At 59.3% G+C, this 17,403-nt stretch overlaps 1 protein-coding gene across 1 annotated transcript; it reads right to left on the bottom strand.

Annotated features, from left to right (window-relative positions):
• Positions 1 to 1,969: 1,969 nt before the first annotated feature.
• Positions 1,970 to 15,982, bottom strand: FAM20A (FAM20A golgi associated secretory pathway pseudokinase). The gene is made up of 11 exons (XM_080560608.1): positions 15,571 to 15,982; positions 9,546 to 9,730; positions 9,125 to 9,175; positions 8,841 to 8,919; positions 8,237 to 8,329; positions 6,924 to 7,039; positions 6,437 to 6,617; positions 5,480 to 5,589; positions 5,045 to 5,126; positions 4,907 to 4,966; positions 1,970 to 2,541 (listed from the first exon to the last, which is right to left on the bottom strand). The coding sequence occupies exons 1-11, from the start codon at positions 15,900 to 15,902 to the stop codon at positions 2,277 to 2,279; spliced, it is 1,554 nt and encodes a 517-aa protein (XP_080416734.1). The 5' UTR covers positions 15,903 to 15,982; the 3' UTR covers positions 1,970 to 2,276.
• Positions 15,983 to 17,403: the final 1,421 nt, after the last annotated feature.

Here is a 17,403-nt window from a genome sequence, read left to right as displayed (position 1 = left end):
TTAATGAGGTCTAGTGTACAGACAGTGGAAAAAATATGGGGGGGGGGGGTTCACTCTGTGATGAGGTAGGAAAAAGTCTGACAAGTGGAATCTGACCTAGAGCAGCTCAGTCTGGACATGTTTTGAATCTGGTTTTGAGAAATCTATCATAAATCTAAAATCATAAAAATCTATCACACTTTCAAGAAACATTAAAGAGCTACCATGTAAGGGAGAACACACAAGAAGAAGGAAACCTTGCAACCACTGTTAGCATAACAGCCATTAAAATATCCTTGTTTGTTTCCTTCATCTTAGCCTTCCTTTGTCCCATTCCCTTGATTTTTTTAAAAAGGTTGAAAACAGTTTTTTTTAAAACTTAAAATGAAACTTTTTAGAACTTCCTTTTCCAGTCTTGTAAGTTCATATTTAAAGTTACCTTCTGCAGCAGTAGCCACTGCATAACACTGTTCAAATTGCTTTGGGGTTTGTCATGTGCGTTACAAGCACAAAAAGTCACCAGTAGAGGGAGAAGCAACTCTGGGAATACAGCGTGCTGTACTGCAATAACTGCTGGACTGCATGCTGAGAGGGAGTTAAATCCTTTTATTTTAATCTATTATCTGTCCGCAAGAGTTGATGTAAAAAAAAAATAAAAATCTAAGTCCACCACTGTCGATAACTCTGACTGATTAAGGCTACCAAAAATATTCTTTAGTGAATCTTCAGTGAAAGCTGGGAGTGGAAGGACGTGGCTGAACCACAAGTCAGGACAGACTAAAAAGAGCCAGGTGTGAGGTTTTTGTTTGTTTGCCTTTGTGTGTTTTTTCTTTTCCTGACCTTTGTGGCTTCAGAATATCAGCCCACTGTGCGAAGCACAAACACTCCAACCTTCCTCACTCATAAAAATGAGCAGAACAGGCACCTGTACTCAAATTACACCTTCATATTAAAATTACATCTACGCTTTCTTCTGTAGCTTTACAGCGTGGAGACAGGCAGTTGACTGTAGATACACTATGGGGTTGGATTGGGCTTTCAGTACGGTTCCCTGCGAAAAACTAACAGCGGTGGCCAAACAAGCTTTGTTACTTCCTTACATGCTGCAGGCACTGCCAGCGTCACCGAGCTCTCGTTAGGTTGGGCACAATTCCAGCCTAGGGGAAAATGAGCCTGTGGTACGTGAAGCAGCTTGCTGCGAACCTGAGGAGTCTGCGGTGCTGTTGCTGGCTTTTGTTTAACTTAAAGGTTAGCTTAGAACGAGCTTCTAGCAGTTTGATTGTTTTTTTTTCCTTAAGGATGATAAATTATCAACAACGTTCTCAACGACTTTCCCCAGGCTGCCAAAAAGCTCGGAGTAATCCTTCTTGAACAGTTAAAGCAAAAAGCTATTAAAGAGAGCTTCAGTAATCAAACCATTCATAAGCCTTGTCCTTGGGAGGCAAGGGGAAAATTACAAATTGGAAGATCTCTGATAACTCCCTCCCTACTCTTTTTTGGTCTTCAGTTCCTATTGCATCTCCTCGAAATAAGCAGAGATAAGGGCAGGGGAGACCGTTTATATTTTCCAGGGAATTCTGGTAACTTGAGTGACTTCAAAGCTATGAGAAGATGACCTTTGAAGGAGCCCTCCACTTTGGCAAAACGTTTTTTACTGGAAGTGGGTGTCATTGTGAATTCTAAATACAGTCCTGTGTTTCTGAGCTGTTTGATTTTTTTTTTTTAATTATTTTTATCAGGGCTGTACTCGTGGGGTCAAGGGCAATACATATCTGCCTCTCTGCTATAACCCCGACTGGTTCTTCCACCCACGGGGCAGGTAGAAGTGATTTTCCTGCCCTGGGGGGCAGTGGGCTTCTGGGCACCGTGCATAGGTCAAAGCAGAGCGGGTCGAGCGCTTTCTGTTGGGAGACCTCGTCTCAGAGCAGCAGGTGAAGTAAGGTCGCCCTGTTCTCAGATACGCGCTCTTGATTACAGAACACAGACTTGGTAAGAGGAAAATGCTCTTGGCATCTTTTTATTCAAGCCTCATCCTTGGATCTAGTTTGTGTCCTTCACAGCAAGGCCGAGATCCTGGGCGGGCTGAGCCACGCGTGCCCCCCCGGACACGTCCCTCCCCGGGGTGCCCACACCTCGGGGTGCCGCAGCCAGGCCACAGCGCGATCCTCGAAGATCTCCCGAAGAGTTTCTCCTCACAGGCGGAGGAAGCACAATTTGTAGGTGGAAATTACCAGCTATTAAAACGTGCCGCTTGCCTCGCGGGGGTCTCCCCTGCCTCTGAGCACGAGTTCAGGGCTTTACGTGCTCAGCTTGGCCCTGTCCGACGTGGGAGCCCCGGGCGGCGCGGTGTCGTTGGCCACCACCCTGCCTTCTCCGTAGGTGTCTATGCATTTCCTCACAGCCTTCAGGATGAGCTGGAGCCGCCTGTCCAGAGCCAAGAGATGGGGCTCGGTGAGGACGGGTGCCAGGGGGTCCTGCAGGAGCGATTCCCTCATCACGTCGCTGAGCCGGTACTCGGGCTCCGCCAAGAGCTGCAGTCGCAACCACGTCATCCGCTTTATTCTGGAAGGGAGAGAAATCAGACAGCCTAACGTGAGCTTTTTGCAGCATCCTAGCGAGAACCAGCTGTCTTATCAGTAACAGTGCCATGTTCCCAAAGATATTTATGGGGCAGAGGGAGAGGTGAAATGAAGAGCCGTATCTTAGCTGGTGATGAATGAGGAAAAGTCTCCTGTCAAAACTGAGCAAAAAGAGAATATTTTCTGGAGCTGACCTAACTGACATCTCACCTTAAGAGGGACTGAGACTTACATATTTCCCTTTGACAGAAAGCAGGATGAAAAGCTATAATCTTGGAACACTTCTGGGACTGAAACTAAGTATTCTGAAATTATTTACTTAATCCTTAGCAAAAGCGTTTTGATTTCAGCATCTCTATTACTGAAATCGATCGGCGATTTTAATTATTGCCTTTTAAACTTCCGAAAAGTTGCAGCACACGTTTGTGGAACCAGTCCCACTTAGCTGGGATTTTCAGGCGGCAAAAGGCGCAGCCAGGAGCATTGCAGCCAGGTGCAGAAATTGCCCTCGCATGCCTGTTATTTACCCAGGCCATCCATCAGTACCGGCCCGCTGCTGCTGTGCCACGCTCCGGGGAGCCATGTGAGGCACCACGGCCGGCTGCCACCAGGGCAGGTGCTTAAAATTGTGCTCACGGGCTTGCCTTGCATGCGTGATCCAGGTGAAGCCACAAAAAAGGACTGGCCCAGCACTAAACCCAGCTCGCCGTCGGAGCGCACGGCTCTGCTGCTGCCGGAGGAGCCCTGCGCGGTCCCTCCCGGCGAGGGGTGACCCTAGGAGCTGCTGTGGGTAAACACCAGCTGTGTTTGCTCTGCGATGGTGCTGGGAGGTGGAGAACGGGGTAGCCTGACCCTGCAGGGAACAGCTCTTTTAATGCCCTAACGGTTGCACAAGAAATTGGCAGAAGGTGGAAGGGAGCGCGGGACGGAAAGCCCACCACCAGCTCCTCTCCTCTCCCACACAGCACTGTGAGCCCTCCAGCAGGCTGAAGTGTTGAAGATTTGACCCAGAGCTTTCTAGGGACCTTCTCAGCCAAGAAGATGCACGTGTCAGATTAACTGGGGGCTGTTTTCAGGCTTATCTGCTCCTTGTCTGGGGTTTTGACACTCGGGAAAGGGACCACTGCACGGCTGCATCTGTGCCACTTTCTGTACTTGGGAGCAGGCACGTGGAGGGCACAGACACATCGGTGACCTCTGGACTTCAAGAAACCTTTCCACTTCTTTCCAAAAATTTTTGGATGCTCCCCCACACCAGATGGATTGGCTGGTCCAGGAAATAAGGTTTTGTGCGGCTCCCTCAGGCAGCACAAGTCGCTTTTACGCTGTTCTGGGCCAGAGCTGGCTTATTAAAAGGTGCGACTTGCAGGGCTTCTTACTGCTGCCACCAGGAGAACTAAATTAAGGACAGCTTCTGGGGGTTGGATCTGGATGAATAGGAAGGATCTGACCTGTGGCTAGTACTGTTAGGTCAAATTAAGAGGCAGAGTTAATTTGAACCCCGCAAAATAGGAGTTCAGGTGAAGGATTCACTGAGAGCCTGCAATTACAAATGAAAAGTCTCGCTAGGTGCAAATAGCAGTTTTTAAAATTAGATCTGGTAATACAAATGTCGGGGGGGGGGAGAGTGCAATTACCGCCCCGAGGCTTAGCTGGAGCAGGTACAGCAAGGAAATAGGTTAGGCATCTCCTAAAGAGAAACCACGGGGAAGAGCAGCTGTTTTCCTGCCTCTGTAATTTAACTTTCAGCTGTTGATTTATGTGAATTAATAAAGGGGCAGCGAAGATAGGATTCAAACAGCAAAACTGATGAGCTTCTCCGTAGTGCCATGGGAAGAAACCTGATTAACTACCAAAGCTTTTGGATGGAGATTTCTGAGCTTCGTGTCGGGCTGATAGCACCTCATGTCGATGGGCTGGGAAGTGCCAGGCGATGGCTGGAAGGGATCGATCCAGCAGAAAAAGCAGCAAAAGCCTTTCCACGTGCAAGACCAATGCTTCGGTGGGCATTCAAGCACCTTATGCTAGCCTGCTGCTCTGCAAGGCAGCTGTTCACAGGGATTTGGGAACCTCACCTGGGCTTTAGGGTTATTTGGGGGACTCTCAGGGGACAGGGTCCATCAGTGCAGGAAGGACGGTGGTACGACACCGCCTGCAGCACAACAGAGCTTAATGCTGATATAAAAGCTTAATTCCCATGTTGGGGACATCTGGTGGCTTCCATGGTCTGGTATTCAGTCGGCCTCCTCGGCCAGGGTTATGGGGGGAGCTGGGGTGCTGCTGGGGGGCCCAGCCTGGGGGGGGGGGACACCGACGTGTCTGGGAAGGACAACGAAGCTGGCACTTACATGCAGCACTGGGTGAGCGGGGCCAGGATGGAGGTTTCGTCGTGGGAATGCCGCCCGAACCTGCGGGTAAGGAGAGAGCTCAGCATGGTGCCGCCTGCCCCAGCCCTCCCTGCTGGCCCTGCAGCCTCCCCGCCTCACCCCCTGGCGTTGTCCAGGTGCAAGAGGAAGCCGTCGTCCCCAAACTTGGTGAACATCTCGTAGTGGTGGCGGTCCATGTTCCCTGGCAAAGGGGAGACACAGGAGCAGAGTTTCCCTTGCAAGCGCCTGAGTGATTTTTCTGAACTGCCTGCGTTTTCTTTTCAATCTACGCAAAATGCTCGCTGGAAGTGTCCGAGACACTCGCAGCTGCTGCCCTGCTCCCCTGGAGCCCCCTGGAGCTGACTGGGGTGGCTCTGGAGCTGCCCCGTGCCTGCTCACCATTAGGGGCTGCCTCGTCTGGCGGTGCCCGCGTGCCCCAAACCCTCCCTGGAGCAGCGGGGATGGCTCCAGGAAACCCTGAGGTGGGGCAGGGAGGAGGGAGCGCTGCCGAAGGCCCCCGTGGAAGGAAGAACGTTGTTGCCCCGTTCATCCTACCTATTAGGAAGTCAAATATGGCCATGTCGACGATGTTCAGCAGCCGGTTGCCGCTGCTGTAGGGGTAGATCTCCTTCACGGTGTCGCAGTAGAGCGGATTCACCTCCCACCTGCAGGAGACCGAGGGGAAGGGGGGGACGCCCTCAGTGGTGTCCCAACAGCCCCCAAAGCCACCTCCTGTGTGGAGGGGTGGGATGGACGCCTCGGCCCTGCTGCTGGAACCACGTCTCTGCCAGGCAGGGATGCCCCTGAGTGCAGGGCCGCGGCCTCCATCGCCGCCTTCGCCCTCCCTCCTCGGGCGTGCAGGGAGGCTGAAGGTTGGGCCCAGGGGCCAGATCTGAACCCCGGCCTTGCTGCCTCTGCCCGGCCTCCGTTTGACAGTTCATAGAGTCACAGAATCATAGAATCATAGAATCACAGAATCACAGAATATCCCAAGTTGGAAGGGACCCATAAGGGTCATCGAGTCCAGCTCCTGGCCCCACATAGGTCTATCCAAAATTCAGACCATATGACTGAGAGCACAGTCCAAACACTTTGTTAACTCTGACAGGCTTGGTGCTGTGACTACGTCCCCGGGGAGCCTGTTCCAGTGCCCGACAGCCCTCTCAGTGAAGAACCTCTTCCTGATGTCCAGCCTGAACCTCCCCTGTCGCAGCCTGACACCATTCCCTCGGGTCCTGTCGCTGGTCACCAAAGAGAACAGATCAGTGCCTGCCCCTCTGCTCTCCCTCATGAAGAAGTTGTAGGCTGCAATGAGGTTTCCCCTCAGCCTCCTCTTTTCCAGGCTGAACAGGCCTACTGAAAGGCCTAGTTGGACCCGATGGTGTTTGCAGGACCCTCCCAGCTGGAGCTGCTCCCTCCTATTCAGTGTCTGCCCACCCGCGTCCTGCTCATTCTCCTCCCCCTGCACCCCCTGAAACGCAGATATGGAAGCAGCAGCATTTACCCACTTACTCCTCTTTTCCATCAAACGAGTAGGACCGGATCCAGGGGTTTGGGATGGAGAGTCGTGGCGCCAGGTTGAGGGAGGGCAGGAAGGCGGAGAGGGACCCCTCCAGGAGGTGAGGGTTCCCGCACACCGCGTACTCCGTCTTGCACATGTAGGGGCACTTGGCGAAGAAGCACACGTTGCTGGCTGCAGGGAACAGAGGAGAGCTGGGGGAAGGTGCCGTGAGGTGTGGGAGGCTGCAGAGGAGCCCGCGCTGACCCCAGCCCTATCACGCCGTGGGTACTGGGCATCTGTAACCATAAAATGGACGTGAACTGCCAAATCATGCAGGATACCTGCATTTTGGTCGACGGACAGTCCATGCCAAGGGAAAGGTTGCGAAAAGCAGGCAGATAAGAGAGCTCAACTCCGTTCCTGCACAGCAGTCGCTCTTCCACCCGTCAGGCCCGAGCCGCCCGCAGCCCCAGCTCGCGCAGCCGAGCGCTCGCCTACCTGGCGAGACGAAGAAGACGCTCTGCAGGACTTCGTTCTTGGTGACCTCCAGGATCTCCTTGGTGACGTTGATCAACCTCCCGACGGTGGGGGGCACCCGGCGGAAATCCAGGATCCTGCACGGGGAAAGGGACGTGAGTGCACCGGACGGCAAGGCAGGGCGGCGGGCACTGCCTGCATCCCTCCTGTTCACAAACCATTGGTCTTCGTCCCCCTGTTTCTGCCGCGACTGCACCCAAAAGGATTTTTTTCCCCCTGGCTTCTTTCTAGCAAATAGCCAGGATCATTTTACCCTCTGCAATAAAACGAGGCTGAGTTTTATTCTGGTATGTTAATAGCTGTCGCCTGGGACAATCTGGATGTTCTCCAGGATTTGTGTCTTTTCCCTAACCAGTTGCTCCTGTCTCCTTGCATGCACGCCCTGTCTTCTGGGAGGCAGACGAGCCCTCGGGGCCTTTCTGCAAGGTGCCAAGCAGCTGGGACTGGGGGGCGGAGAGGGGGCTTGCCCCACTCCGAGGGGCTCACTCCCAGCTGCTCCATCTCACACGGTCTTAAAAAAAAAAACAGGGCCCGGGGCAGGAAGACATTCACGTCTGAGAATGGAAAACCTCTGCTGATTGCTGAGTCAGCACCACCGGGCAAAACGGCCGATGCTGTGCCCTGCTCCTTGGGCAATGCCCTCCGCTTCCGAGAAGCAGGCACAAAACGGGATTTGGCCTGTTACTTATTGAGCAGTGTTTAAGGGGAAAAAAGTGATTTGCTCTCATCTAGCACCTTTCAGCTCTAGAAACTGCAAAGCACTTCAGAAAAGCAGGCCTGCCTCCTTTTGCTGGCGGTGAAGCTGGGGTGCAGGGAGGAGAGTGGCAGGAGCCGAGCGGGGTCACATCAGGGAGCAGGGCCGGGAGCTCAGCTCTGCAGCAGGGATCGCTTCCCCGCAGTGCTTGAGAGTTTCCCCACAGAGGGGAAAAGGCTGCTGCCCTCCTCTTCTAACCAGGGCGTTTTTGATTTTATTAAATACAAAGGTTGCTGGGAAAGGGTGCCAGGTTAATTGCTCGTTAGCTGAGGGCTCGAAGCCGCATGGCTGCGCTTTAGCTCAGCCACGAGCCTAGGCTGCGGCATGCGAGCCCCTCACAGCACCTTCCAGCCCCTTCCCTAAGGCAAATGTGTGTCCTGGGCTTCTGCTGGGGACTGTTCCCAAATAACACACCAGCTCCCACCACGGTGCCTGCAGAGCAGCCGCTGATCTCTGGCCCAGCAGCTCCGCGGGGCTCAGCTCCAAGCTGCCCGCGGGCACAGCACCCGGCAGCCCGTACCTGTCGAGGTGGAAGGCGGCGATCTCCGCGTTGTGCCGCTGGAAGTCGACGAAGTAGAAGAAATCCTCGGGTGTCTCTTCCTCGCGCTTCTGCCTGGAAGAGATCAGGGGGTGAGCACGGGGCGAGCACGGGGAGCTGCACGCCCAGCTCCAGGGCAGATGCAGGGCGCCCTGGGGAATCCAGGGAGAAACGAGGGAAAACAGCCCGCTGGGGAAGGGATGCACAGTCCCTAATGGAAAAACAGCCAGCCGGGGGGAGAAAAGCACCCTGAGGTCCTTCGCTGTCTGGCATCTACCAAACAAGGCATTTCCAGCGTCAGTGACCAGCGTGGGAACACTGGCGTTTATCTGCACATCTCTGGGAGGGCGCAAGCAGCCAGCACTAATTACAGGCAGCTGCTGCTGAGCAAAGGAGACGAGATGTGGACGTGCACACCCGACCTTGCCAAGGATGCCCACACCTCTCGCTGCCCTCGCTGCAGCAAACCCCTGTGCCCGCTGCTCGTTGCGCAGATGGGTGATGCTGATAAATCCACTACGGTTCAGCTCCTTGCTTGGCGGCCAAGTGGGGCTGCTGGGGGGGCAGCGGGGGGGCTCTGCCTTACCTCATGGGCTTGAACATGGCTTTCCCGAAGTCCTGGAACCTGAGGACCAGCTTCAGGTGCACGCCGCTGGGTTTCACGACTGGGGAGGAAATTAAACTGGCTTAAACAGGAGGGCGAGGGGCTTGGCGCTGCCTGGCGAAGGGCACCTTTGCCAAGGGTAGGGCAGGGGAGCTGGAAAGGGGGGGGTCCCAGCGTCACCCTGCCCGGCTGGGTGAAGTGATGACATGCGGGGATGTTTGGTGCGGGCTGGCGGGGACAGCGGGGACCCGAGGGGACTCACTCACTCTGGCTGCAGTCGCAGGCTCCCAGCAGAGCTTTCTCGTCCTGGCTGTAGTCTGCAAGGACAGGGGGAGCGGTGAGGAAGGGGCCGTGCAGGGCTCGCCCTCCTGCTGCCCACCCCCTGCACGACCACAGCTCCCTGCAGCCTGTCGGGATGAGCTGCAATGCAACAGGCCCGCAGCGTGGCACAGAGGTGCACCAAAAATCCTGGAGAAATGACCCCGGCCAAGCCCCTTCTTCCATCTCAAGGCAAAGCAACAACCACCACGCAGCACAAAACCCACGGGGAAGCCAGTGCAGGGCTCGGAGCGTCCCCCAGCAGGACGGATCCTCCTGCCCTGGTGGCAGAAGAGAACCTGGCGGGGCTGAAGCCACCAACCCCGGGTGCGGGGCCTGTCCCCATCCCCGTGCCGGGACGCAGCTCACCGGCACTGACGGTGGAGAAGTCCCGCATGTCGCGGAGCAGCCTGCTGACGGCGGGGCTGGAGCGAGGGTAGAGCCCATCCCGGCTGATGCCCAGGTGGAACTGGAGCCAGCTGGCCTCCGGCCGCAGCGGCAGCAGCGTGGCCGGGGACGTCAGGTTGAGCTCCTCCCTGTACAGCTTGTGTCTCCTGCGAGAGAGCGGGCGGGGGGTGATGAGGGCGGGCCGCAGGATGGAAATCCTCGGTGCCGGGGGGGGGTCGCAGTCTTATGGGGTGGGTATGGTGCTGCCCGAGGGGAAACTGAGGCAGGGGGGTGGCTGCAGCGCGTCCCAGGCCTCAGCGGTGCTCTGTAGCTCCCAGCACATCTATGGAGGCTCGGGGAAAAGTCCCTTGTGGACACAGGACCCGAGAAGCCCCGTTGTCTTCTCCTTGCCCCGTCAGGACCAAGAGGGGCATCAGGGCATGCCTGGAGCCATCCCGGGACTCCAGCAGCGCCAGAGGCAGGCCGTGTGACGGGGAAATGCTCCCTGGAGCTGGGGTTGGGGTGTGACGGGGAGAACTGGGGGTGTGACGGGGATAGCTGGGGGCTTGGCTGCTCCGTGAGGTGTCTGGAGAGCCCGGGGGAACAACGGGGGCTTGTCCTCCACAGAGGATTTTCTTTACCATCACTGCATCTACGCCAGAGCTTTTTCCTGAGCCCAGAGGTCCCAGGCAGCAGGGCTGGCACGTCAGGAAAATCGCCGGAAAATCAGCCTGAAATTGCCTCCCGAGGGCCTGAGGCCTGTGCTTTAGTGAGCAGGGAGGCTGCAGGCCGCCCGGCAGCGTCCTGCCCAGGACCTCTTAAATTTGGGGTTGAATCCGTCCCTGTCCTGGTGGATGGAGCCGTGGGGGCCTCCTGGGTGCTGCAACAAACCCAGGAGATCTCCACAAGCCACCAGCATTTCCCTCACGTTTGGAACATTGGTGGTTTGGCCCCAAACTTTGCTAAACCGCCACCAAAAGTCCCTCATCCACCCGGCAGGGGACACAGCGTTAGTTTCTCATTAACGCCGGCGGAGCCTGCAGATACAGGCCTGGCAGAGGGAAATCGAAGTCCGTTTTGCTCTGAAAGTGCCGAGACACAGCAGGGAGGGCAAACAGGGGGCTGATAACGAGTGGTTCATTAACCCGGGGCCTGGGACGGAGGAGGCAGGGAGGTGCCAAGCGCCTCTATCCCTGAGCAGGGCAGCAGGCAGTGGGTTTTGTGGGGCTGTCCCATCTTTTGTGGGGTTGTCCCATCTGCCTTCTCCACCCGAGCACGTTTGGTGGTGCGACCACAAGGTTCCTCCCCGTGCTGAGGGACCCCCCTCGGTACCAGCTGGGGAGAAACGGAGGGAAGGGAGCGATGTGGCAACCCGTGCAGCAAGCAGCGGGTCGGGGCAGCCCGTTCCCTCCCTGAATTTGCGTTGGGATTTTGGGTCAGAGGGACCAGCTCAGCCAGAGGCACTCAGCCACGTGCACGCAGCCAGCATGCATCCCCAGACCGGCACAGAAAAGACCCCGGTGTCCGTTTCGGGGAATGACTCAGGAATTTTCCCCCGGGGAATTTCCCTGCCCGAATATTTTACCATATTTGCTCTCCCGCTTGCCATGCAGGCAGCCCGTTCCCCCCCGGGGTGGCGGTGAGCAACACATTACTGATGGGGAAAAAATGCAGCAGTTGGGCAAGGGAAGGCAGCTCGCAGCCGGCAGCTCTGGCCCCGCCGTGCAGCGGGCACGGTGCTGCAGGGCCCACGGCCCCCTGCAAGCCTTGAAACCCAAAACGCGGCTCCCTCGGCCTCTCCTGTCCCCCCAGGATTCCAGAAATATTTCCCTGTAAGAGCAGAGCTCTGCAAAAGACATAATAATGTTAAAAAAAAAAAAAAAAAAAAAAAAAGGGTTCATTTATAGCTTGCTATAAATAGCCCTGGGGTTGCCCAGGCTTTGTGCTCAGCCGGATCCAGCAGCAGAAGGCCAGGGCTGCGAGGGGCACGGCGTTGGGTGCCACCGGGCTTGGGGTACTGGTGGCTGCTGGCCCCGGTGTCCCCGTGCCACCGGGCTCTGGCCACGGGCAGGGCTGGTCCCGCTGGCACTGAGCAGGCTACAGAGTTTGGGGCATTGAAGTTTTGAGGATACGAAGTTTGGGGCATATCCTTCGAGGATACAAACAAGCTCTGGAGTTTTTCAGCAGGTTGTTTTGTCTGTTCGGAAGAGGCCCGGCTGTTTCTTTGCTCTTCCCTTCCTGCACCTCCACCAGCCTCTGCAGATGGCTGGCATCCTGCAGCTCCGTTCCTCACCCGATGCCGGGGGAAGGCGACGGGACGGGCAGTGAGCGCTGTGCGTGGGTAGGATGCACCTTGCCGTGCTCCCCTCGCGTCACGTATCCCAACCGTGCCACATCCTGGGGCCACGCCACAGACTGGCAGAGTCCCAGACCGATTTATTCCCATCCGGCTACAAAAACAAAGGCAGCCGTGCCATGCGGCAGGTACGGGGTTGGGCTGCAGCTGGCCCCACTCGAGGGGAGCACCCGGGCACGCTGAGGGATGTGCCAGGCCTAGGTGCAGAAACATTTCTATGCTTCAGGAAAGTTTCTATGGTGTAGAAACGAGTCCCATGTCCTGTTCATGGACGGGGTGGCCGACAGGCACTGGGTCCTGACCCTGTTCCGTAGATGCAGTCGTACCTTGGGGCGGGCTGGGGAAGGCAGGCACGGCCCTCACCTACGCGGCGCAGCAGCTCCACCAAACCCACAGACCAGGAGGGAAAGCCAAGGGCTCCCGCCCCCCAGGGGACACCGCTGTCACCCCTGGGCAGCCAGAGGGACGTCTCCCACGGCAGGGAGGACGCGGGCCGTGCAGTGCTTCTGGCCTCCTGGAGCCATAAATTCATCCGTGCCCGCAGCAACGAATGGTCTTACGAAACGCACCAGCCCTGGCAAGTGCCTCCTCATTCTGCACTCAGTTTGCAGCGCCAAGGAAAGGAGAGGCTGGGTGTCAGCTCGGCCCCAGCGCGTTCCCTGTTTACGAGCGCCATATATTTTATTTCCAAGTGGCTGAGGCGCGATCAATACGCTGCCCCCTTCTCCTTCCCAGAGGTGCAAAGCGAAGTCAAACAAGGGCGCACGGCCCTGCAGATCTCCTCCCGGCCGCAGAAGGGCCAAACCTCCGAGCACGAGGCAGCGCACGGCCACGGCGTCAGCGCCGAGAGCGCTTTTAAACAAAGCAGTAAATAACGGAGGGAGATGCAGCCTTCTGACCAAAGAGCAGGGGCCGTCCTGCAGGCTGGGCTGCAAATCACGCCAGCGCTGCTGCGAGCACCTGGCCTCGCGCGCTCTTCTGGCGGTGCTTAGGAAGCCTGGTGCTGGCCATGTCCCCCCTCCCCGCGGTCCCATCCTGCTTCCCAAATCCTGGCGCGTTCCCGAGGCGTTGCTCAGCCTCGGGTGCTGTGCCCAGCCCAGTCCCCGGGATGCTCACCGTCACTGCCAAATTGTGCTCTGTGCTGAAAGCCCAGCTCGGCACCCACTTGCCCTGCGCCTCCCCACCGCTCCATGGGCTTGAGGGGATCCCGGGGAGGCTTCGTCCTCCCTCGGGCCGCCTCCGGCAAGGGCAGAGCCTCTTGGGGCCCCGACCCTGCTCAGAGCACGGGGCAGCTCCAACCCTGCCACCACCGCGTCCCCGAGGCTCTCCCCACCACTTTGTGCATGTTTCGTTATTTTGAGTTGCTGCTGTTTAAGCGATGAGTCCAAGGGCAGCCGGCGGCGCTCCGTGCATTAATGGGTTTGCTTTTGGCTGCGGCTCTGCTCGGAGCTTGGCAGCGGCGCAGCGGGCACTGGAAGGGCCGTGCTGGGCTCTGCTGGGACACGGCGGGTCCGGGGTCGGACAGTGGCCACATCCCCTCCTGCCCTGCCTGGTTTTGGAGCGGGGAGCAGCGGGGTTGCTGCCCGTTAGCCAGCTCCCCGCCCAGCTCCTCGTGCGCTGGGAGCATTGCAAAGCCGTGCGCTCATCGCCTGCAGCCCCCCTGCCGCTCGCTGTCCCACCCAGCTGATGTAAAAACCCGTTTCCAGCACTGCCTCGCCCCGTCCCCGGTCACATCCCCAGCATGGGCAGCGAGAGAAGGAAGAGGCCGGTGGGGCGAAGGGAGGAGCGGGGATGCAGGGGATGCTGTCTGCTTCCAGCTGGGACACGGGGACACGGCCATCCTGTGAGGGGTTAGGGGCAGGGGCCGTGCCGAGGGTCACCATCCCTCGGGTGACAGCACCACATAAAGGGAGGGGACGGGGGAAGTTTTCCCACGACCATGGCTGGGGTTGGGAGAGGCAGCAAGACGAGGGCTGTGCTGGGAGAGCGGCTCAGAGCTGGGAGTCGTTTGCTGGCTAAAAGTCAGAGCCTCCACTCCTTCTCCTGCAGCAGAGAAGTTGGCAAGGGGAGCAGGAGAGGGGCCGGATGGGCAGCCGGCACCCCGGCACCGCTATCGCAGACCACGGCGATAGTCGGGGGCTGTGGTGTCACCCAGCCCAGGGGTTGCTGGGCACAAGGAGCCGGCTCTGGGCTTCACCCGGGGGCTGTCGCTGTTTGGTCCCCAAGCTGTAAAGGTGGCACGGAGCACAGAGGCACTTATCCCCGGGGTGACACAGCTGGAAGGGTCTCATCCTTCACCTCCTCGCCTCCCCCAGCAGAGCAGCAGGGACCCCAGGAAGCCCCCAAGCACAGCCCCACATGCCCTTGGGTGCTTTGGAGAAGGAAATCGGGGAGGATGAGGGGGCTGCGAGCCAGGAGGGGGGCACAAAATGGGCCACCGAGAGGGTGCCGGGGGGAGCCACGGGGTGTGCGTCCAGGTAGGGGCACCTGGGCGAGGGATACCTGGGGGGTGCCCATGCAGGGGGTGGTGGGGAGGGGTGCTTGGGGAGAGGGTACCTGGAGATGGGTACCCAGAGATGGGTGCTGGGGATGGGGTGATGGGGATGGTAGCTGGGGGTGGGTATCCAGAGATGGGTGCCCAGGGATGGGTACCTGGGGATGGGTATCTGGAGATGGGGTTCCCAGAGCGGGGTGCCCGGAGATGAGTGTTGGAGATGGGTGCCAGGGATGAGTGCCCAGAAATGGGTACCTGGAGATGGGGTTCCTGGAGATGGGTACCCAGAAATGGGTGCTAGGGATGGGTGCCAGAGATAAGACACCCGGAGATGGAGTTCCCAGAGATAGGTGCCAGGGATGGGGTTCCTGGAGATGGGTGCATGGATAATGGGTGCCAGAGATGGACCCCCAAAGATGGGATTCCCTGAGATGGGTGCCTGGGATGGGGACCAGAGACGGGGTTCCCAGAGATGGGGTTCCCGGAGATGGGTACCCAGAGGTGGGTGCCAGGGATAGATGCCAGGGATGGGTACCTGGGGATGGGAATCTGGGGATGGGATTCGCAGAGAGGGGTGCCCAGAGATGGATGCACGGATAATGGGTGCCAGGGCTGGGTACCCAGGGATGGGGTTCCCAGAGACGGGTGCCGGGGCTGGGTACCCAGGGATGGGCTTCCCAGAGGTGGGTGCCGGGGCTGGGTACCCAGGGATGGGGTTCCCAGAGACGGGTGCCGGGGTTGGGTACCCAGGGATGGGGTTCCCAGAGATGGGTGCCAGGGCTGAGTACCCAGGAATGGTGTTCCCAGAGGTGGGTTCTGGGGCTGGGTACCCAGGGATGGGGTTCCCAGAGATGGGTGCCGGGGCTGGGTACTCAGGGATGGGGTTCCCAGAGGTGGGTGCCGGCGCTGGGTACCCAGGGATGGCGTTCCCAGAGGTGGGTGCCGGGGCTGGGTACCCAGGGATGGCGTTCCCAGAGACGGGTGCCAGGGCTGGGTACCCAGGGATGGCGTTCCCAGAGACGGGTGCCAGGGCTGGGTACCCAGGGATGGCGTTCCCAGAGGTGGGTGCCGGGGCTGGATCCCCAGATCCGGCCGCCGGGAGCCGGGTGCCGGGGCCGGGTTGGCGGGGGGCCGGGTGCCGCGGCGGCGGGACGCACCTGTTCCAGCGGGCCGCCTTCCGCCGGTAGTAGCGCAGGGCTTCGCGGGCGCCCAGCAGCGGCTCCGCGGGGCCGCGGGGCGCGGCGGCGCGGTACAGCGGGTGCCCGAAGAGGCGCCGCAGCGCGGAGGCGGCGCGGCCGCGGGGCGGCGGCGGCGGGGCGGGGGCGGCGGCGGCGGGGCGAGGGGGGCGGCAGGGGCAGCCCGGACCCCCCGGTCCCCCCGGAGCCAGCTCCCTGCGCACCCTCGGCCAGAGGTGGAAGTAGAGGTCTGCGGCCAGCAGCGCCCCGAGCAGCAGCAGCACGGCCGGCCGGTCCCGCCGCGGTCCCGGCATGGCCGGCGAGGGGAACCGGGAGGCACCCGGTTGGGGGTTAATTTTTTTTTTTTTTTCTTATTATTATTTTTGGAGGGGGGGTGGTGGGGGGGGGTGGGGGAATCGGCAGCCCTGCCCCAGCCGCCGCCGCCGCCGCCTCCTCCCGGTGCAGGACGCGGGGGGGAGCCCGAGCGGCGGAGCGGGGCGTGCGGGCACCTCGGGGCGGGGAGCGGGCAGGGCGCTGGGGGCCGGCCCCCGCCGCGGGGGGAGGCCGGGGCGGGGAGAAAGGGAGAGAGGGGGGCTCGGGGAGCTGCCCCCCAAACCTCTGTCCCCACCCCCGGTCCCGTTTTCCCGAAAGCGGAGGCTGCTGGAGGGGAGCGGGGCGCGGACCCCTAGGGGTCCTGGGGGGTGCTGAGAGGTCCTGGGGGGTGCTGAGGGCTCCTGGGGGGTGCTGGAGGGTCCCGAGGGGTGCTGGGGGGTCCTGGGGGGTGCTGAGGGGTCTTGGGGGGTGCTGGAGGGTCCCGAGGGGTGCTGGGGGGTCCTGGGGGACACGGGGTGGGGGCGAGGTGTGGGTGCAGAGCGGGCAGCCCCCCAGCTGCGCTGCGGCCCCTCCACCGTGCTGCTGGCGCACGGCTCCCCCTCGGCTTTTATTTTTGTAAGGACTTAAAAAAAAATAAATAAAAAAGACTCGAGGAAACTTGCCCCGGCAGTTTGCTCCAAGAGGCTCGCGGTGGGAACGTGCTGGGACGGGCTGCGGGAGCACTGGGAGCTGCTGGGGGACGTCCAGGGGGCCGGAGAGCCCCGGGGTGAGGCTTGGGGGGGCCAGCACGGAGCAGGTTGAGAAGCACCAGGCCAAGGGAGGGAGATGGAGGAGAAACTGGCTGTAAACAAAGGGAGCGTGACCAGACTAGCCTGGCTCCGGCGCTCTGCTGAAGGGAGAACAAAAAATAAACTGCAGAAAGAGGGAAAGTGAAGTACGTCCTCAGCTGCCTGCAGCAGAGTTCGGCTTTCCTCACAGCGTTGCAAAGGGAGGCTCTGGGTCCTGTGCTGGGATCGGGGGAGTTTGGGCCACGCAAACGGGCGTCCACCAGCGGAGCCGTTGGCCAAGCAAACGTCCCGGAGCCTGCGGTGCTCCTTCTGCAGGAGCTGGTCCCCTGGGGGGTGGCTGGAGGGCCCTGGGGGTGCGTCTGTCCCCGAGCGTGCTGTGGCCATGGCTCGGGCTCCTGCCCGCAGCCCAGTCCCCACGGGCCTGCCGAAGTGCCTTCCCGTGCCCCTCCGCCTCCCCTCCCTCTCTTCGTCTTCGGAAGAGGCTGGTTCATACTCTGCACATCTGCTGGTTCATATTCTCCTGCAGAAATGCAATTTCAGGATTGCTCTGCTCCGTTCTTCTGGTATTTGAAGCTTTGGGGCTTAAGCTTTTGGGGGGCTCACTTTTTTTTTTTCTATAATACCGAGTTTTCCGTATTTTCCACAGGATGTCAGAAAACGACAGGCACAAACCTCGGCTGAACACGAGGGTTCA

The sequence above is a fragment of the Anser brachyrhynchus genome, assembly GCF_964034855.1.
Source record: "Anser brachyrhynchus genome assembly, chromosome: 18".
In the NCBI taxonomy this organism is placed as follows: Eukaryota; Metazoa; Chordata; class Aves; order Anseriformes; family Anatidae; genus Anser; species Anser brachyrhynchus.
This window is presented reverse-complemented; position numbering and strand designations above follow the sequence as displayed.

Bases quoted from the DNA above. Each gene is read 5' to 3' on its own strand.
- FAM20A (XM_080560608.1), bottom strand. From the start codon at position 15,902: ATGCCGGGACCGCGGCGGGACCGGCCGGCCGTGCTGCTGCTGCTCGGG. The intron at 6,618-6,923 runs GTAGGCGAGCGC...TGTTCCCTGCAG, and splicing joins CGTCTTCTTCGTCTCGCCAG to CCAGCAACGTGTGCTTCTTC. The intron at 2,542-4,906 runs GTAAGTGCCAGC...TCTCCCTTCCAG, and splicing joins CCGCTCACCCAGTGCTGCAT to AATAAAGCGGATGACGTGGT.